This window comes from Hemiscyllium ocellatum, chromosome 22, assembly GCF_020745735.1.
Source record: "Hemiscyllium ocellatum isolate sHemOce1 chromosome 22, sHemOce1.pat.X.cur, whole genome shotgun sequence".
Lineage (NCBI taxonomy): Eukaryota > Metazoa > Chordata > Chondrichthyes > Orectolobiformes > Hemiscylliidae > Hemiscyllium > Hemiscyllium ocellatum.
The window spans coordinates 37,691,793-37,714,514 of NC_083422.1; the positions used below are offsets into that span (position 1 = coordinate 37,691,793).

General features: G+C 40.5%; 1 protein-coding gene across 3 annotated transcripts in view; it reads left to right on the forward strand.

The window, feature by feature from the left end:
- vti1a (vesicle transport through interaction with t-SNAREs 1A) overlaps positions 1–22,722 on the forward strand; it is a 353,121-nt gene that overhangs the window by 404 nt on the left and 329,995 nt on the right. For all 3 annotated transcript variants that reach the window (XM_060842088.1, XM_060842086.1, XM_060842087.1), the window contains exon 2: positions 132–325. In XM_060842088.1, the coding sequence (XP_060698071.1) occupies positions 232–325 (94 nt within the window). In that variant the 5' untranslated portion in view covers positions 132–231. The remainder of the gene's footprint in view (positions 1–131; positions 326–22,722) is intronic.

A 22,722-nucleotide genomic window follows, 5' to 3' on the forward strand; every position in this document is an offset into this window, starting at 1 on the left:
GAGGACGCTCTCTGTGATTTTCAGCCGCGATCACCCTGCACGAAACTTCTCCAGTCCCTTTTCCGTTTCGAAGTGTTTAAAGACAGTCGGCTTTCTGATTTCTGTCTCTGTTTCTCTCTCTCTCTCCCAAGTGGGAAGGGTTTTCCGGGCGGCAGTGTGCGCGAGCGAGTGAAGGAAACGGTCGTCGCTCCCACTCCGTCCATCTGGCACCGCAGTCAACCTCTCAGCAAAATGTCCTCGGACTTCGAGGTTTACGAGCAGGACTTCGGCACCTTGACAGCAGAGATCACCAATAAAGTGGGGAGGATACCGAAACTGTCTGGAGGTAGGGGTAGGGGCTGTTCTGCTGGAAAATACTTTTCCTGTTTGGACGGGGGTTGAGTAGACAAGAGCCGAGGGATGACTGAACCTCGCCGTCCAGGGATTGGGTTCGCATTCTGATGGTCGGTCTTAAATGTCGTATTTGAAAAATATACATACATAACAGTTTAAAGTTCGAAGCATTTTTTTACTCAGTGACAGAAGTAGACGCTGAACGATGGGAAGGTAAGGTTGATTTGAAAGGCAAAGTGTTAATTATTCATAAGCAATTAGTATTGAACGAAATGCAGTGGATTGTGTTGACATGCACAGTGTCATCGAGACAGCATCACAGTAAAACCGAAACTCGGACTCGATCAACATTCATTCATGGCCACTGTTAAGCAAAAATTGCAGGCTAACAATCGGAAATGTTAACCTTGTTTATTTCCCCCCTCTTCTTAACCTGTTGTTTCTGAAGACTGTTTTTAGAATAAGACTACTGGCAAAGACCTCCTAAATAGACCTAGGATCAAACCTTGATATAAAAGCAAAATACAGCTTCATTAAGAACCGAAAATGTTCGTGAAACTCAACAGGTTCAGGAACACCAGGGGAGAGTAGTAATTGTCTGGAATCTAATGTCTCTTTGGATGTTTGGTTGAAATTACAAATCTACGGTTTTAAAAGCAGGCTTGGACTTTCTCCCTGTGGTGTCCTGACTGCCGGCTCAAAAATAGCATATTAGTTTTGAGAAGATTTGTACCTCAGGTTGAGGTTCTGGATGTATGTTTGCTCGCTGAGCTGGAAGGCTCATTTCCAGACATTTTGTCACCCTAATAGGTAATATCTTCAGTGGGCCGCTGGGTGAAACACTATTGATAATTCCTGCTTTCTATTTATATGTTTGGGTTTCTTTGGGTTGGTGATGTCATTTCCTGTTCTTTCTCAGGGGTGGTAGATGGGATCTAATTCGATGTGTTTGTTGATAGAGTTCCGGTTGGAATGCCATGCTTCTAGGAATTCTCGTGTAGCTTCGTTTGCATCAGAACCTTATTTCAACGAGTCAACACACACTGCAGCACAGAGGAACTATGCAGAGCAGAGGAAAATCATCTATACCATGTATTCAAAAAGAATGGGTAACCAACGAACACAATCCGCCGATTTCTCAGCAACAAATCCAAACAAGCAGACAAAGTACGTCCAGAAACCCTAGTCACCCTCCCCTGCATTAGAGACATCTGGGAAATGACTGCCAAACTACTCAGACGTCTTGGCATCATGGTAACCCACAAACCCACCAACACACTAAAACAGCAGCTAATAAACTTGAAAGACCCTATACAGACAACAAGGAAAACTAATGTCATTTATAAAATACCGTGCAAGAACTGTAACAAACACTACATTGGACAAACAGGCAGAAAACTAGCCACCAGGATACATGAACATCAACGAGCCACAAAACGAGATGACCCCCTCTCACTAGTATCCTTAAGTACAGATAAGGAAGGACACCACTTCGACTGGGACAACATAAACATCCTAGGACAAGCCAAACAGAGGCACGCATGAGAATTCCTAGAAGCATGGCATTCCAACCAGAACTCTATCAACAAATAGATCGAGTTGGACCCCATCTTCCACTCCCTGAGGAAAAGAACAGGAGATGACATCACCAACTGAAAGAAACCCAAACACATAAAGGCCCACTGAAGATGTTACCTAGTAGGGTGACAAAACATCTGGAAATGAATCTTCCACCTCAGTGAGCAAATGTACATCCAGCACATTGGTATCAGGACATGGGAGTGAGGAAGCAAGGTTGGCTGATGGTTGGGGGAGGTTGATAACATTTCAAGGTAGACATGATATAGACCCTAACCCCAGTTTAAATTTAGGGTCAGTAGTTTTGTTCTGAAGAAAATTGCTTTGTGCTGAGTTTGGTTTTACTTGGAAGAAATAATTTAAGGATGGATGTGATGGCTTTGTTTATTTACTTTAATTGAAATGCATGTAAAATCTCATTACAAACAAAATATTGGCAGTTGCTGGAACTCTAACGAAAACAAAGTGTAGGAAATACTCAGCAAGTCTTGTAGCATCTGTGAAGAGAAACACTTTGAGCCATGTATGGCAGGATAATATGTATCTATGCATTTTAGTTAAATAACTGTAAACAAAGGCAAATATGAATGAATGATTTTGTTGTCATGTATCTAGGAAATGCAGTGAAAAGTATTTCATTGCCACAACTCTGAGCTATTTTGAGTGGCAAAAACAATAAAAAGCAATTACTTAAATAGATTTCTTTCTCTGTTCAAATTGGATCTCAAGCATGGCTTCAGAGTTTCTGCAAGATCCCTGCAAAGTGTTCTGGGCCTCGAGGAGACCCTGCTTTGGGTACCATAATGCTGATATCCCAGGAGATCTCAGCTCTACTGCTGCTACCTCCTCACTGATACTGCCAAGTGTCCTTGCTTCAGACACAGCCACCAACATAGCCGCTGCCCCGCCACTACCAAGCGTCCAGTAATTGGGCCTACCACAGCCAGAAGTTACCACTCAGGCCACCGTCAAGAGTCTAGGCATTGTGTCTACCACAGCATGGGATCCCTGCTCCAGGCCCAACCTCGGCTAAGAGTCTAGGTTCTGGGCCTGTCACTATCAGGAGTCCGACTTGAGGCACTGCTGTTGCTACCAGGAGTCTCTATCCTTCTGTCAACACTGCAGCCATCCCTTCTGCTAATATTGCTCTGACCTCAAAGCAAAAAAGCTCTTTCATACCCATGCCTTGATTTTCCAATTACATTTCCCAAATTACTTCAAAGCATGTGGGACAGACTTGAGAGGCTGAGTGGTCTCCTCTGTTTCTGTGCACCAGGTTATAGGAGTAAGTGGCCTCCAACTGTTCCTGTCTAGCAGGTTTGAGGGGCTGAATGGAACACAGAAACATGAGACTGAGGAGCAGGAGTGGGTCATTAGATACTTTGAGCCTTCTCCACCAGGCACTAAGGTTGTGACTGATTAGGTTGGGGTCTCAGCTCCACTCTCCTGTCCGTGTCCCATTATTGGTGACTCACTTCTCTGTCAAATATTTAACTAATTCAGCTTTCAATCAATGTGAACATAGAGGCACGATAAACTTCCAGTGAAGAGAATTCCCACTTGAAGGGTCCTTTCAGAATTTTTCAGAATCAGATACCACCTGCTTGGAACAGACAGGCTGAACACCTACCTACTGGAACAGACAGGCTGAACACCTACCTACTGTGCTGGCACTGTCACCTTGAGTCTACCTTAGATATTTAATTATCTTAAGTATAAGAACAACGGCATTTTTCCCCTGAGTTTAGTGAAAATGAAGCAGAATCGATTTCCTGAAAAATAAATTAATATTATGTTGTTCACTTTATTCAAACATAGTCAATAAGTAACTGCTTAATTAAGTATAGACACATAATCAAGTAAACAACAGTTTCTCCTGTGTCTATAATCTACTGCTGAATGTAACTTGTTGAAGATGGTTCCCAAAGTTGGGTTAATGTTCTGAAATGTAACTAAATTAACATGAGACCTTGTATCTTTGTGCCTTTCTCAGGAGATTAAGAAATTTGATTTGATGAGGTAAACTTGATTCTTCAAATAACCCGTTCACTTTCCATATTTTTACAATCCTGAATGAGGCAATGAAACTCCTTTATTTTGATCATATATAATGCAAAGTTTGAGAATTTCACATTTACTGTTCAGTTATTATTTGGGATTGAGATCCCCCTACCCATCATGTGTAGCTTGGAACAGCAGAAAGTTGTTTAGAAGGAGAAGACTTAGCTGTTTTCTCTATTTCTAGAAATGACAGGATTTATTGTTGTCTTGTCTTTTTATTGTTTTAATGCCTACATCTGCTAGAATTTAGAATGTGTTAACATGTGTCAGTCTTTGACGTAATGTTTTGCTTTCTGAAGGGACTGCTCCCTCTGGGGTGCTGTTGTTTATCACCTTGTTGTTTGGAACTGATGTGTTGAAAAGCAGTGGCTGTTTGTTTACCTCATCCATGGCTGAAGGCGCAATCTTTTGTGAGTCAGAAATGTATTTATTTTGCCCAATCTACTACATGAAATTCAAAGACCCCTAAAAATTGGGTTTTAAAAATTGGTTTTTGTCCTAGATGTTTCTGGGCTGGTGAATTAGCAAACTTTACTTTCAAGGGCCTAAATTCAGCAGCCAGTTTTTGATCCTGGTATGCATGTGTGATGACCTTCTGAAGGCACTGAATTTTACAACATTAATATTGATTTCCAACACAAATGTCTGCATGGGGTAGGTTCACTTAAAGTTATTGGTCATCCTATTTCTGGCCTGTTTCCGTTGACAAATTTGTCTAACTTGAATGTTAGATTAAAAATGAGAGCACTGCCAAAGAGTGATGTGGCGACTTCAATTAGCTGAAATGTAAGTCATGTAAAAGATGATGAATGCATGACATCATAGAAATGTAGAATGATGTAGCATACAACGAGACCATTTCCCTGGTGTGCTTGTGTTAGCTCTTTGGTAAGTCAGCCAATTAGGTCTACCACACTGCTCTTTTCATATACCTTCTTTTACCCCTTTTGAAATTTCTTTTATGAAAATTAATACTGAATCTACTTCCATGACATTTCAGATAGTGCATTCCCAATCACAGCAACCTGTGGACTTAAAACTGTTTCTTCACATCGCCTCTTCTAATTTTGAACACCTAAATAAAATTTCATCTTAGTCTTCCCTCTTCGAAAGAGAATAGTCCCAGTTTCTCCAGTCTCTCTGCATAACTGAAGTTCCTGATCAACATTGTGGTCAATCTCATCTGCACTCTCTTCAAGGTCTTGACATCCTTTCCTAGAGTTCGCTGAGCTGAAACTCATCACAATGACAATATTTAATAGATATTTAGCATTATTTCCTATTGTTACTGACGAGACCAAGTGCAGATTGGGCTGTTATCCTGACTAAACGTTCTCATCTGTCCATAATTGCAACCTTCTGGTTCAATACCATAGCACACCTCCCTTGTCACTTTCTTCTATGACTTGAATACAATATATGTTTTCAAGCAAGATCAAAATATACTGCTGGAACTGAATTTTGTATTTGTGCAAGTTTTGTAGCTATCTGTTTTGAACACTTAGCAATTTAGCACCATAGCAAATTAACAATTTGAAATGAGTTATGTAATTCTCAGCTGAATGAATTCTTTCTTCATAAAGCACATACTTCGCTAAACCTTATGACTATTCCAGTGGCAGAAAGTTTCCTTTTAAATTACTAAATTTTTGTTATTGAAGCAACTAAAGCTGCACCTACCATTGACAACAATTATTGAAAATACTACTTTATTCCAATTACGTGGCCTGACCTGTATTTGAACAAACAAATTGGCTACCCATAAAATAATAGAGTCCTTAGATTTATCACCCAGTTCCTCAGCTTGTTACCTCTATCCTTCAAAGAAGTACTACGTTGACAGTTTCCAGACTGCAGACTTCAGAATGATTAATGCAAACTTCTGCAATCCCTAAAATAGTGATTTTAATTGCTGCAATACAATTTGAAAATACTTAGTTATTTCGATAAAATTGTAGATTAAGTAATATTGAAAGTCATTTGAGAGTGGTGTAAAAAAAGTTGCATTTCAATTTCAATTTATCATATTACACATTATATAATTCATCAAATTCAGTGATTAATGACTAGTGACATAAAATAATGTGATTAAAAAGATTTTTGACATAGCTAGTGGTAATATTCTAGAGTGAGCTATCTAAATGGAAGACAGATTTACTGATTGCTTTCAAAAATAAATTGGATCAGCACACAAAAGTAAATTGTGGGGCTCTGGAGAAAGAACCTGGAAGTGGAGCGAGCTGAACCTAGGAGAGAACTGGCACAGGCATTGAAGATTGAATAGCTTTCTGCTGTGCTGTAACTGTTCTATGATTATGTGTTGCCATGTACTAATGGCATAGATTGTTTTCCGTCAAAACTAGGACACTAGCTGAGTCTTGAGGAGCATCTCAATACCCTAAGGAAGTTAGTATACAATACTGTCTTTGAAACATTATATATGCTTACTGTTTTTACCATAAGATTTTGGCCTATGCAATATTTTAGTAAAATGATTAAGAGACTAAGCTGAACAGTACTTCATTAAGAAATAAAAGATTTAGCCTCAATTTTATCTTGGCATATATCAGTCGAAGTAGGGGAGATGACATACATGAATTTTAAAATGATTTTTTCTCAATGGCGGGAGGAGGATAAGTACGCCCACAGTGCTGGTAGGAAAGCAGTTCCAGGATTTTGACCCAGTGGCACTGAAAGAATACTGATATATAAGTCTAAATCAGAGTGGCATAGTGTTTGGAGGCAGTTGATGATACTCCATTGCATTTGCTGTCCTTATTCTAGGTGGTAGAATCTTTAGTAAGTTGTTGCATTTCATCTTGTAGATGGTATGCACTGTGCATCCAGTGGTGGACAGAGGGAATGTTGATGGTGTGCTTAGGGTGACAGTCAAGTGGGCTGCACTGACCTGGATGTGGTTGGGCTCCTTGATTGTGTAAGAGCTGCAATTTATCAAGTGAAGAGCAGTCCCTTACACTCCTGACTTGTACTTTTGTGTGCTTTGATTTTTAGTTGTTTTAATTTATTATAATCTTTGTTCTTTATTCTTTTGATTTGGACCTGAAAGCTAAACTTTGGATTATGTGCAACAGCTTATTTGTTCCCTTTGTTTCAAATGAACAGTTACTTATTCATGGAATCAGGCCTGGTAGTTAATTGCAGGCTGTTTCTTGTTAAAAAGTGTTGTATAAATGCTTAGACTTCGGGAGGCCTTATACTCAAACTGATGACAGAATCGTAGAGTTGTACGGCACAGAACAGATAGATTGGTCATGCTCACCAATTATCCGAAATTAATATAGTCCAATTTGCCAGCATTTGGCCCATAGATCCCTTCCTATTCATGTACTCATTCAGCTGCCTTTTAAGGGTTGTGATTGTACTAGCCTCCAACACTTCCTCTGGCAGCTTATTCCATACATGCACTACCCTATGCATGAAAAGGTTGCCCCTTAGGTCCCTTTTAAATCTTTCCCCTCTCACCTTAAACTATGTCCTCTAATTTGGACTTTCCTACCTTGGGAAAAAGACCTTGACTATTCTCCCTATCCATGTCCCTCATGATTCTGTGAACTACTAATAAGGTCACCCCTCAGCCTCCACTCCAGGAAAAATAGCTGCAGATTATTGAGCCTCTCCCTATAGCTCAAACCCTCCAAATCTGACAACATCCTTATAAATCTTTCCTGCACTCTTTCAAGTTTAATAAGATCTTCCCTATAACAGGGAGAATAGAATTGAAAGCAGTAATCCAAAAGCAGCCTAAACAATGTCTAGATTAGCTGCAACATGATGTCCCAACTCCTATATTCAATGATTGAGCAACAAAGGCAAGAATGCCAAAATGCTGCCTTCACTACCCTGTCTACCTATGACTCCATGAACTTGCACCCCAAGGTTCGACAACACACCCAAGACCTTAGTGTTAAGTGTATAAGTCCTGGGACTCTGCAGGATAGTGGTGATTCCATAGAACTGCAGTGGATAGATCTGCCTAACAGCCAAGGCATATTGGTGTTTATTTAGTTAAAAATCACACAACACCAGGTTATAGTCCAACAGGTTTAATTGGAAGCACACTACCTTTCGGAGCGACACTCCTTCATCAGGTGATTGTGTGATGGTGATCACAATCACCTGATGGAGTGTCGCTCCGAAAGCTAGTGTGCTTCCAATGAAACTTGTTGGACCATAACCTGGTGTTGTGTGATTTTTAACTTTGTACACCCCAGTCCAACACCGCATCTCCAAATCATGGTGTTTATTTGCCATCCCTGGCCAACTTATATGGTGGAATTATTAGTTTAAAATCTTACAGAACACATATTTGTTAACATTTGGGAGTGGGAAGGATGCCAAAGGGAAAAGAAGCGAGCAAACCGCAGCAGGGAGGACACTCCCCAGCAGCACCTACAACACCAGAGACTGCAGCAGCAGCAACCTCTCCTGAACCCCCGGGGACCTGACAGACTCTCAGGAATTGGCTGCAGCGATGGAGAGACTTACCTTGAAAGTTGGGGCTGCGATTGAGGAGATCCATGTGGAGATTTGTACCCAGGTCCAACCTATCGCATCCATGCTGCAGAAGCATGAGCAGGAGATCTAGGGCCTTGGGGAGCGGCTGGAGGAGGTGGAGGGTCAAACGAAGGCCTCAGAAGCTGCGATGGAGTCCTCATCCAGTCCATTCCAGGTGCTGGAGCGAGAGGTGCGGGCCTTGCGAGACCATATCGATGACCTCGCAAATCGAGGTTGGAGGATAAATCTTTGAATTGTCGGGCTACCTGACGGTGAGGAAGGTGAGCAACCAGTCAGCTTCACATCGAGCCAGCAGGCTACAGATTGAAAGGGATTATCGGGTTACAGTGCACCAGTCAGAGCTAGTGCAGCGCCCCCACCTGGTCCTAGTGCAGTTCCACTCATACGGACAAGCAAAAAGTCATAGAAGCTCCTAGATTACTGGGAAATGATTTGCAGGCACTGCTGTACAAGAGGTCAAAAATCATGTTTTTCCAGGATTTCTCTGCAGCTTTAATTCGAAAGAGGAAGTCCTTTGAGGAAGCTAAAAAGAGGCTGAGGAACCTGAGTATCCAGTATTCCGTGAGATACCCCGCAGTGCTCCATTTCAGCCACGAGGACTCAGCTTATACACTTGACTCAGCGGATCAAACTAAAAACTTTGTATACACTTTAAAATAAACAGATTGGCCTGAAGAATATGGTTAATGTTTATTCTCTTTCCCCTTTTTTATTTATTTCTTTCTCTCTAATAATTTCCTTTTTTGGAAAGGAGGGAAAACCTTTGGAAAAAGTTGTTCCTTTTTTTTAAATAACTAGATTTTCTGATGGGAAATTTTGTGGATGTTCTTTGTTGTCTCCTTTTTTTTTGTTTATTCTGTTTCTCTTTTTGTCACAAGTAGGGGTGACATGAAGTCAGGGATGGGTGGAGTGCTCATCCTGACTTTGTCTTTTTTCTGTTGATTGAAGGATCATTTCCTGTTTTTTTTTCTGACCTAAGGCTGGGGCACAGTCCAGTTTGAAGGAGCTGTGAAGAAGGGGATGGGTAGGGTGAGTGCCCCCTATGGGCAGGGGGAAGAGTCTTCCATTCAAGGTTTTATAGTTGGTTTTCTTTGTAGTTGTTTATAGTTTTGATAGAGTAGTTTTTGTATATATAGTTCTTCGACCCTGAGTCTTTATTTACTTGTGCTTGGTGCTTTGAAGCGGGGTTCTCCCTCAGAGTGGTGCAAGGATCTCTGAAAGGGGTTATAGCTAAGTGTCTTATTAAACGGTGCACCTGGAGCATTAAGGGAAGTCATTTGCCTGTTCAAAGGAAAAAAGTGTTTTCTAGCCTTAAGAGGGAAAGGGATGATATCACTTTGTTGCAGGAAACTCATCTAAAAGTAAGAGAGTGGCGGTACTTATTCAGAAAAATCTTCCGTTCACATTATTAGAGCAGGTGAGAGATGTGCAGGGATGGTTTGTGATACTTAGCTTTGATATATGGGGAGGAATATGGCATTTTAATGTCTACTGTCCTCCGGCGCATCCCCTTAAATTTGTGATTTGTGCTTTCTCTAAGCTGAGTGCTTTTAGAACACGGCACATTATTATGGGGGGGGGGATTTAAATTGTCTTTTGGATCCGACAGTGGACAGGTTGCCTTGTGGGCCCCCAACTATTTCTTTGCAGGCCAAGTAGGTGGTTATCTTATGCGAGGTGTTGGGGCTAGTGGATATTTGGAGATGTCTTCATCCTACTGGCAGGGACTTCACCTTGTTTTCAAACCCACATAAATGTCACAAAAGGATTGACCTCTTTCTGGCTCCCTTGGCACTTCTGGATTCGATTATGGGTTGTAAAATTGGGAATATAGTTAGCTCTGATCACGCAGTGGTATATTTGGAGGTTAAGGCCAAGAGTGAAGGGCTAGGTTTGTGGCATTGCCGTTTGGATCTTTGTCTCCTTAAGGATTCCAAATTTGTGGAATACTTTTTGAAGGAGTTTCGGGAACTCTTGATTATCAACTCAGGCAGTAGTCTGTCTGTGCTATGGGAGACCTCGAAGGCCTCTACTAGGGGATTAGCTTTTTCCTATTCGGCTAGCTGGAAACGACAGAAAGAGGAACAGCAGCATCTACTTGAGACGTGGTTGAAAGCCACTGAAGGGGCACATTTTGCGCGGCCTTTGCTGACTAAGCTACAGCAGATCATGGCCCTCCTGGCTGCCTTGAATTCAATAATGACACAAAACGCAAAGAAAGAACTTGCTTTTGCTAGACAAAGGCTGTTCGAATATGGGGATAGGCCTGGGAAGTATTAAGCATACCTAACTAGGAGAAAGCGTGCTCCCTAATCCATTACTGCAATCAGAGAAGCGCAGGGGTCCTTACATACGATTCTAAAAAGATTAATGAGGCTTTTCGGAGCTTTTACTCTGAATTGTATCGGTCTGAAGGTTGTGAGGACAGGAGGGCTAAAATGGAGACCTTTTTTAAGAACCTGGACCTCCCAGGGGTAACCTTGGAACAGGCATCTCTCCTTAATGCCCCGTTGACACTTCAGGAAATACAGGAGATAGCTAGGCAACTTCAGAGTGGGAAAGCGCCTGGCCCTAATGGTCTCCTGGGTGAGTTTTATAAGGAGTTTATAGGGATTCTGTCAGGGCTGATGTTGGAGTTGTACAATCACTCCTATATGTATGAATGCCTACCACCATCTTTGAGAGAAACTAATATTTCCTTAATTCTTAAGAAGGGGAAGATTCCTGAGGATTGTGCATCATACAGACCCATCTGTCTATTAAATTCAAATTTCAAGATTCTGTCCAAGATCCTGGCACTGAGATTGGAAAAGGTGTTGCCCCATACTGTTAAAGAGGACCAGACAGGCTTTATAAGGGGTTGTAGGTCCTCTAATAACATTAGAAGGTTGCTGAATATGGTCCAAGTTTGTCAGCAATGATCTATTCAGGGGTTGGTGATTTCCTTAGATGCAGAGAAAGCATTTGACTGGGTGGAATGGCTGTATCTTTTTTACGTCTTAGAACAATTTGGGTTGGGTGGGGTCTTTGCTCGGTGGGTGGATATTTTATATCACTACCCTCTGGCAGCGGTCATTGCCAACGGGGTGAAGTCTGGGAATTTTAGGATTGGTAGGGGTAGTCGGCAAGGCTGCCCCTTCGCACCATTGTTGCTTACGTTGGTGATAGAGCCGCTGGCAGAGGCCATTCGTCAGAACGTCCACATAACCACTCCAGAAGTGGGATCGAGGGCACAGAAGATTGCACAGTATGCGGCTGATGTCCTTCCTTTTTATCAAACCCGATGACTTCCGTACCCCATTTGATACAATGTATCTATTCATTTGGGGCTATTTCAGGATATAAGATTAACTTTGCAAAATCGGAGACTACCTTTGGGGAACCATAAGGATGAGCCAGAAGTTGAAGGTGGCCCTAAGTTCCTTTTTAAGTGGTCACAGGCAGGGTTCCTGTACCTAGGCATTTTTATCACCCCCAAGTTTGATCTGTTATTTTGGACTAACTTTGCTCACTTGCTAGACAATATTAGGCGAGATCTCCAGAGATGGAAGGCTGTTCCAATTTCATGGCTGGGCTGAATTTCTCTCATTAAGATAAATGTTCTTCCTCGTTTGCTTTATCCTTTGCGTATGCTTCCTATAATGTTTCCCAGGTCAACACTGCGGAAGCTTATGGGGCAGTTAGGTTCCTTTGTCTGGCATTGTGGGCGGCCCTTCATCAAATTTACTAAATTGCAGTTTCCTCAAGGAAGGGGAGGAGTTGATTTCCCAGACATCAGGAGGTATCAATTGAGTTCCCTGCTGTCCTTTGTGATTGTGTAGGGAATGATCTGAACTCCATAAGACTGGATATTGAGGTCTCCCAGGCAAAGTGCCCTCTTATTAACCTGTTGTTCATGGATAAGATGAGGACAGTTATGGACGACTGCTGCAACCCCATTGGCATTAGTATAGTCAAGGCATGGAGGGCAATGTGTCAGAGTGAGGGTTGTTTATCCATGACTTCACCACTTACACCTATAGTTGGCATGCCAGGGTTCCAACCAGGGATGATGGACTCAGGGTTCAAACTATGAGCAGCGAGAGGAGTTTCTAGTTTGGGAGACTTGTTTGAGAGGGAGGTAATGGTGTCTTTTGAGCAACTGAGCTGCAAATACGGGTTGCCCAGCAGAGACCTTTTTCAGTTTTTTTCAGGTTAGGGATTTCATCCAGAAGAAGACTATGCTTCTCACTAAGCCCTATAAGCCTGACATCGAGAGGTTGTTGCTACGTTCCACAAGCACCCTTTCGATTAGTGCCCTCTATCACCTGCTGGGTGGCAGGGCCTGGCAGGATATTAACTGGGTATGTAAGGTCTGGAAGCAAGAGCTAGAAGTGGAGATCTCTTCTGAAACATTGGAGAACATTTGGGAGAATGCTTGAAAGATCTCAATCTGTAATAGGACATGCGCTACGCAGTTAAAAGTTCTGCACAGGGCTCATCTGGCACCAGCTTGACTAGCAAAGTTTAAAAAAGGAGCATCTTCCGTGTGCCCCACTACAAATAAATTTAGGTACTCTTACCCATTGCTTCTGGACATGCCACAGGCTCCGTGTTTATTGGAGCACTGTGGCGGGAGAGATAAGGAGGGTATTGAGGACTGAAGTCAAAGTAAACCCGATATCTCTCTTCTTGGGTCTACCAAATTTACCATCTTTGGACAGGCATGGGGCTATTTAATATTCTTTCATACTGTGCACGGAAGAATATTCTAATGAACTGGGTGTCTGAGAACCTCCCGGGCTTGCTGAGATGGCAGAAATTAAGGATGGAGCACATTCCCTTGGACGCTTTTACACACATGGTGCACCACACAACAGACCATTTTTATAAGACGTGGCAGCCCTACTTGAGTTATTTGGATATAGATTTGTCAGTTATTTTAACTAGGGCAATTGTTTAACCAGGATGGTTAGGTTTGTCAAGCCCTGGACCCTGGAGCAGGTCTCCTGAGTTAATATGGGTATATATACAATTCTTTCATTCCTTTGTTTGGGAGCTTTGTGCTGAGCATAGCGTTTGGTGTTTATTTTTGGCTTTTCTTTCTTTTTTTTATCTATTAGTAATTTACTTATTTATTGATGTTGCTTTGCACAGTGTTAGGGTTTGTTTTACACTATAGGGTAGGTTAATAGTTTGTAGACAGTAGTTGTATTATAATTTTTTTCTCTTTTTATTATACTGACATTTGTTATTGATTGTATTTTTCAATAATGTTATATGTTTGTAAAGTTTAAAAAAAATTGCTAATAAATATAATTACGAAAAAAGGTATAAGTCCTGCCGTGATTTGCCTTTTCAAAATGTAACACCTCACATTTAAATTAAACTTCATCTGCCACTCCTCAGTCTATAAGCCCATCTGATCAAGGTCCCATTGTACTCTGAGATAACATTCACTGTCCACTACACCACCAGTTTTGCAAACTTATTAACCATTGCTTCTACATTCACATCAAAATCATTTCTATCAATGACAAAAAAACGGTGAACCCAGAACCGATTCCTGTGGCACACTACTGGTCCCAGGCCTCCAGTCTGAAAAACAACCCTCCACCACCATCCTCTGTCGCCTAACTTCAAGGCAATTTTGCATCCAAGTGGCTAGCTCCAACTGGATTCCGTGTGGTCAAACCTTGCTAACCCAGACTACCATGCAGAATCTTGTTGAATGTCTTACTGAAGCCCATAAAAACAATGTCCATCACTCTGCCTTCATTAATCATCTTTGTTACTTCTTCAAAAAACTCAATTGAGTTAGTGAGACATAATTTCCTCTGCACAAAGCCATGTTAACTATCCCTAATCAGTCCTTGCATTTCCAAATATATATAAATGTTGTCCCTCAAAATCCCCTCTAACAACTTATCCATTACTGATGTTACAAACGGGGTAAACCCTCCTGCTCAATTTAACCCAGCAACACAGGAAATATTTATCCTGTGCAGTCATCTGTGAAAATTCGGGAGCCAAGAACTACTTAAAGTAAAAATTAACTTTAGTTCTTAAAGTATAACAGAGAATAATTAACTAACAACTACTTACAACTCATTCCTCTAATCCACCTTTTACCTTCCCCTTCTACAATACTAGTCCGATTTTAAAAATAAACCCGATTAAGATTTACAAAACAAAACTTATCTCAAAACCAGGCAGCTTTCGGTTCTTCTCTGTATGCCTGTCTTCTTTTCTTCTTGGGGATTCTGCTTCGCAGGTTACTGGTTGAGAAAGGTATCTTTTAAGAGAGCTATTTTTCAGGCAGTCTTTTCATGCGACTAGATTGGTAGTTCTCCTCTCAGTAACTGTTTAATTTTCCTCGGTCTTCCACCCCTAAAGCATCAGATTGTGTTATTCGCTTTTAAGATTGTCAATATACTCAGTTCAAACTTGATTGGAATTTGGTATTTTTGGGGTATGATTTAAACTGGCCAAATTAGAATTTGTTTTTGCCTCTATGCAACTCGGCCAGTGCTATCTGTTCTGAACAAAACATTGTAAAGTCTCCAGCACTCAGTGTGTTTGCCAAGTCCTTCACTCTCTTAAAAGTACAGTGCACTTTTGCACCTTCATAACACTGATATTAGGCTCACCGGTCGATGGTTCCCTGGCTTTCCTTACTACCTTTCTTAAAAAGTGGCACCACGTTAGCCAATGTCCATTCATCGGCACCTCAACCGTGACTATCGATGATCTCAGCAAGGAGCCCAACAATCACTTTCCTAGCTTCCTACAAAGTTGTAAGATATACCTGATCAAATCCCAGTGATTTATTCACCTTTGTGTTTTAAGATGTCTAGCATCACCACCTCTGTGGCACATACACTTTTCAAGATATGACTTTTTAATTCTCCCAAGTTCTGTAGCTTCCGTATCTTTCTCACAACAAATACTGATGCGAATTACTCGTTTAGTGTCTTAATGATCTCTGCAGTTCCACATATAGATAGCCTTGATCTCTCCCTGGTTTCTCTCTTTTTCTCTTTAATGCATTTATGGAATCCCTTTGCAGTCTCCCATTTGCCAAAGCTTTTTCATGTCCCCTTTTTGCCTTCCTGATTTCCCTCATGAGTATACTCCTGCTACTGTTTTTCTAGAGATTCACTTGATCCCAGCTGTCAATGCCTGCCATATATCACCTCCTTTTTCGTGACCAGAACCTTGCCGTCATACTGACAGAAACGTACTGCCTCTGGACTCTCATTATCTCATTTTTGAAGGCCTCCCACATTCCATCCATCCCGTTATCTTCCACTCAACTCTCCCAATCAACTTTTGAAAGTTCTTGCCTGATATCATCAAAATTGGCCTTATTCTATTTTAGAACTTTAACTTTTAGTTAAAGTCTATCCTTTCCATCACAATTTTGAAACTAATAGAATTATGATCACTGGCCCCAAAAGTGCTCCCCCACTGACACCTCAGTCACTTGCCCTCTCTTATTTCCTAAGAGGAGGTCACGTTTTGCTCCTTCTCTAGTAGATACATCCACATACTGAATAAGAAAAAGTTTTCTTGTCCACATTTAAGAAATTTCTCTCCATCCAAGTCTGGGAATTTGTGTTGCAGACGTTTCGTCCCCTGTCTAGGTGACATCCTCAGTGCTTGGGAGCCTCCCGTGAAGCGCTTCTGTGATCTTTCCTCCGACATTTGTAGTGGTTTGAATCTGCCGCTTCCAGTTGTCAGTTCCAGCTGTCCATTGCAATCATAACAGCACACAAATCAACAGCCACTCTCAGACAACAACTCACCAGAACGAAGGACCCGATACCCAGCATGAGCAAAACCAATGTAATGTACAAAATCCCATGCAAGGACTGCACAAAACACTACATAGGACAAACAGGAAGACAGCTAACAATCCGCATCCATGAACACCAACTAGCCACGAAATGACACGGCCAGCTATCCTTAGTAGCCACACATGTAGATAACAAGCAACATGAATTCGACTGGGATAGCACTACTATTATAGGACAAGCCAAACCGAGAACAGCCAGGGAATTCCTAGAGGCATGGCACTCATCCACAGATTCAGTCAATAAGCACATCGACCTGGACCCAATATACTGACCACTGCAACGGACAGCTGGAACTGACAACCGGAAGCAGCAGATTCAAACCACTACAAATGCTGGAGGAAAGATCACAGAAGCGCTTCACAGGAGGCTCCCAAGCACGGAGGATGTCACCTAGACAGGGGACGAAACGTCTGCAACACAAATTCCCAGCTCGATGAACAGAACCACAACAACGAGCACCCGAGCTACAAATCTTCTTCCAAACTCTGAAGGATTGTGCTAGCAAAAGCTATAGAACAGATGTTTGATTACTCCTGAGTTATCCTCTCATGATTGACTTATTGAAAGTTCAGAAAATAGAATCTCGGTTCTTAGAATTAAATAAATATTCCTTGGAATCCATTAGAAGATGTTTACGTGCATCGGTGTTGTCAGAAACCATGCAAGATATAATCCCATATGCTGGTGATGTTATTGGATCATGGAGTCCAGTTAAGTGAATACATCTCATTTATTTCATCCTTTTAATTCATTCTTTAATTGTGCTGTTTGTCTGTCTTTGTGCGAGAGTGGCTAGAATCATGGAAGATTGGGTTTTAATCATAGATTTTAATCAGAATACCTTATGATTTAACGCTGCTAAAGCCACTGTATTATTAATTTATTAAATCTTTGTGCGAGAAACCTGGTGTCTGACATCAGTTATACAATGTGTCTAATTATGAATCATTGGAGTCAGTTTTGAGGGTTATTCAACATTTTAATTTTACTGTGTTACAAGCGTCAACCAAGGGAGGCTGATTTGATGTAGCTCTGTGCTAATATTTGGCAGATATTGGTTAGACTTTAAAGAATCAGAAAGTGTATTATTTGCTTTACAATTCACAGCCCCTGGCTTGTTTTAGTATCCACACAATTTGTGGTGAATGTAGTTAAATTTCATATAAATGGTCACCCACAGGATGTTGATATTGTGAGGTAGAACAATAGTAATGCAATTGAATGCCAATATGCAATGGTTAGGTTCTCTTTTGCTGGGTATGGTCATTTGTTGGATTCTACCTACCCAAGCCTGGATATTTTCTGGGTCTTGCTGCGTATGAACAGGAACTGCTTCAATATTTGAGAGGGGAATGATACTGAACATTGTGCAATCATCAGCAAATATCCTCAGTTCAGATGTGTGATGAAACAGCTGAAGGTGGTTAAAACCAAAAATGTAGGAGCAGAAGTAGGCAACCTTTCCCATTAAGCCTTCTTTGCCAGTCAATAAGATCATGACTGAACTGATTCTCAACTCTACATTCCTGCCTTATCCCCATAACCCTCGATGGCCTGACTGATTAAAAGCCTGTTCATTTCAGCCTTGAATATTACTTCATTTCAACAGCCCTCTGGGATAAAGGATTCCATATATTCACATACATTTTGAGAGAAAAGGTTCCCCCTCACCTATATAGATGCACTCCCCATGCATGATGGATTGTGTCCATTTTGAGTTTTTCTGTTGCTCATCGACACGTAAAAACCTCTATCCAGCGAAACCACAGCCGGATGATCTTAAGGGAACGGTAAAATGAAAATAATGGAAAGACAGAATTCAGCAAGGGCAGGGATGAGCTAGGTTATTCAACCATTCGACATAGTTTACCACTCATCACCTGTTGTGTTGACCGTGCATTTTAATTTTATCACCGGTATACCCATCACCATTTATACGTGAATTTAAAACTCTCAAACTTTATTTACTAAAATTCTAAAACTTAAAACCTCTAAAATTAATTAAAATAATTAAAACTATCTAAAAATCAATTAAAAATTTCTAAAAAGTTCTTAAATTATGTCGTCTGGGGGAAATTAAGAGTCCATAAAAATTCTTAGCAGCTCAAGGGTTAGAGATAAAACAAGGTTCGTGATATTCTGGGCGAAAGATTTAAACTTCAAAATCCCGAGGCTTTTCATAAGCTCTTCATTCTTCTCCAACCATTTCCCCCGGGAACCCATCACAAAACCATGGAAGGATACATTTCCTTTTCCTGTAAGGTCCATGATCTCTTCCTTTAGATGTTTGTATTTGTTTACTTTCTCTTCCCACGCTGCTTCTAAGGAGTTAATTTGAAGGTCTGACCTTATCGTTACATCCACTACTATTATTTGCTGATCCTTTTTAAATATTAAATCAGGGATCCATAGTTTCCCTTCAGTATCCTTAATTCTAGGTTCAACGAAAATTGTCCACTCGTTCTTCCTAACAAATTTAGTAAGTTCCTCTGTCACTCTATTATGCCTTTTTATACGCATGTTCTTAACAAAGGGGCACCATCCCGAGATGTGTGCCAGAGTCTGAGGTTGCATTACATCTTCTGCAGGCTTTGATGTTAAATGGCCTTCCATATGACAGGGACGCCCTTGTCGGAAACAGATTGGTCCTTAATAAAATCGAGTTGATTACTTTTGAGGTTTTCATAAATTGAATCCTTTTCAGCCAATTATTCGATATACTATCATTTTTGAAGTAGTGAGCGCCTGCTCCTTGACATGGGAGGGCTATCCATTTGTCAATTTCCGTGGATCTCCAATTCGCATAGTTAGTATTGCTGAATTCATCGATTTCTTCATCACTTTCTTCATTGATAGTATCAGTTTCTCCCATTTGTCTATTGATGTTTGGGTTCCAAATCAATTCCAAAGACTTTAGTCTACTTAATTTCTTCATTTTCTCCATAATACTTTCACCCTCGAACTGAAACGAGGCATGCAAAACTTAGTCCGGGGATTTATGGAGTGCCCCAAACTTCCTCATGATCGAAATTGGAATAAAGGTTGCCAATCTGTTTATTGGCAGGCCTCCATCACGACATTTAGCATATAAAATGTCATCTGTGATGGATTGCGGAAGATGTAATATTTCTTTAACAGCGTTTTTAATTATATTATCTAATTTGTTGAGATAGTTAACAGAGGATTCTGATAAAATTAAATAATAATACAATCTGGGAATAAAATATGTTTTTAAAATTTCTAATTTTTGTGTCGGTTTTAAGGGTGATGTTTTTAAATTATTGATCCAGCTTTCTAACTTACCCTCCCAGTCTGCTTGGCCTATGCCAACCCACGGGTCTATTTTTGCACCTAAATATTTATCTGTTTGACCCGGTTCTATGAATTGAATAGATCCTTCATTAAATTTCCAATTGGCCTTGTCGTTAAAGATAATTGTTTTATTTTTGACGGTAAAATAAAACCCCTTAGTCTTTCTAATATTAATCTCCATTCCGTATTAGCACAGAATTTCTCCACAAGTTTTAAATTGTACTTCATTCCCTCATACGATTCGCTAACTAACGCAATGTCATCCGCGAAAGCTAAAGTAGCGCAGTGACAATTCTTTCCTTCTACTCCTAAAAATATTCCTTTTTTTCTATCTTCAATAGTAGCGATGAGAGGGTCCATTACTATATTAAAAAGAATTGGTGACAACGCATCTCCTTGCTTGACACCTCTTAAAATGCTAATTCTTCCTGTCTTACAATTAAAACCCTTGATCTGTGTTGAATTATTCTCATATAAGCTAGTTATTAATTTAATAAATAAATTCGGGAGATGGAGTCTCCTAAGGGCTGTTAAAATTAATTTGTGACCGACGGTGTCGAAAGCCTTAGCAAGGTCCACAAAGACCACCGCTAAGTCCTTCTTTTTCTTCTTGGCTCCTCTTATAATATTCTCTAAGATTTTAATATTTTCTTCACATCCGGCAACGCCGGTCATAAAACCTTTTGTCTCTTATTAAGATTAATTATTCTATTTAATCTACCCGCCATTATTTTAGTAAACAATCTCAGCATAATCGGACCTATCGTTATAGGTCTCCAATTATTTATATCTTTAAGTTCCTCCTCGTCATTTACTTTAGGAATCAATACCATTCTACTCATTTTCATTTGATCTGGGATATTGCCATTTTTAATCCATAATGTATTAAGCCGGGGTAGCAATGTGTTATCTTTATTAAAAATTTTAATTATTTCTTTTAATGTTATCCTGTCAGGTCCGGCGGCGGTGTCGGCGTCCATCGCCATAATGGCCTGATTGACGTCGTCCACTGTCACCGGACCCAACAGGACCCTCTCTTCAGAATCCTCACTCCCTTTTACATATTTAACGAATCCCCTTAGATTACATTTATCATTCACCTTAGACAATCTTATTTTATAATATTCTTCCAGGTCTTCTTTATTAAAGGGACACCCACTTTTAGATGGGGCCCCCATTAGGGTCCTCACTAAATGCTGTCTATTCTTTTTGTACATAGTTTGTACTTCCTTAAATTTTCCTTTTTTTTCCTACTGCATCTCCTTTTCGCATTATTCTCTTTCTCTCTCTTTCTTTGCCCGCCACTCTTTAATTTTACTCCAATTTCCTTGCTCTCTTTCTTAGATGTCATATCTTCTTTTCCCTTTCCTATTTTCATAATTACTCTATCCATAATCTCATCATATTCCTTAGTAATACTTTTTGTCTTTCCTAATCCCTCTTCCATTATTTTAATTAATTCTTCCAAAGATTTATCCCTATAATCCACTTTATCTACACAAGTCTTGTCCTCTTGATTCTCACCATCAAGAGACCTTCCTTCCTCACCTATTCTCTCCCTTTCTACCTCCTCATTATCATTTCCCTCATTCATACTAATACCATTAAGTATTACTTCCTGGTCTATGCCCGTCTCCTCCTCGCGGTTACTGTGTTTTTTATTCAATAACCTTCTTTTATCCGAGATCTGTTTAGCTGTTTTGGTTTCTAACCTTTCCGCGATAAGCTTATTGATGTTTTTACATCCCCTAAATTCTGACTCTAGCGATTGCAATTTTACAATTTCTTCCTGAGACCAAATCCCTTTTTTACCTCTCTCCCCCTTCACAACCTTTTCTTCAGTTTCTATTTTTCCTTTTTTCCTTTTCTCGTTCCTTAAATTGGGATGTGCATGCCTTTCATGCTGGCCCAGCCCCCTAGATGTCTTAAATTTTAACGGGCATAGTTCACAGCTAATTAATCCGTCATTCTCTATCTCTCCACTAATATCTTTATTTTGAATTATATTACACTTTGAGTAGTGGCAGGTTACCGCTTGATAACTCCCTTCCCATTCACATTTGCTACACTTTACTCTGACTGACCTAATCCCCCTACATATTTTTAAATGTTTCCTAAATAATCCCGTCGTATTATAAACATTTTTACAATATTCACAACTAAAATTATCAATTGGATAATTAATAACTAATTCTATTTTCTCAGTCTCCCTAGTTATTGGGTGAATAATTACTCCTTCATTCCTTTCCTCTTTGTGCTCTACCTCTCCATCACGACTAAAATCAAAGGGCCCATTAAAATTCTAATTAAAATAAGTCCGGCTGTTAAAAGGACTGGACTGTAGAGGGGCCTTCTCTTTCAGTCCTCCAATTCGAATTGTGTCCGAATTACTCTGGTCATTCTTACTGGCTTCCTTGTGCCTGCCCTGGGACAGCCGAGCCGGAGTAATAATTATGGTCTCATCTGTCTGGGTTGAGACAGACTGTCTAGTCCATTTTTGGCTAATACACTTAAAAGACAAACCCTTACTCTGAGATTCTGCCCTCTGGTCTTAGGCACTCTCACTAGGGGAAACAACTTCTCCACATCTTTCTTGTCAAACGTTGATAGAATCATCTGTGTTTTGATAAGGGCTCCTCTCATTCTTCTAAACTCCAATGGGTACAAGCCCATCCTATTCATCTCTGCATATCAGAAAATCACTCTGTACCTGGGATCAGCTTAGTGAATCTTCACTGGATTGACTTCAGTGCCAATGTATCTTTCCTGAAATAAGTGGACCAAAGCTAATCACATATTCTAGTGTGGTCTGGCTAGTGCCTTGAACAGTTTTTGCTAGACCCCCCCCATTTTTATACTCTAGTCCCTTGTGAAATTAAAAACCAAAAGTCCATTTACCTTCCCTATTGCCCACTGAACTCTGATGCTAGCTTTGGCTAACTTAAGATGCCTATGGTTGGTCATAGGACACTACTCCGAGGAACTCCTGTGATGATATCCTGGATTCGATAATTGACCTCCAAATATCTTTCTTTGTGCTAGATGAACTCAAACCACTTGTGAA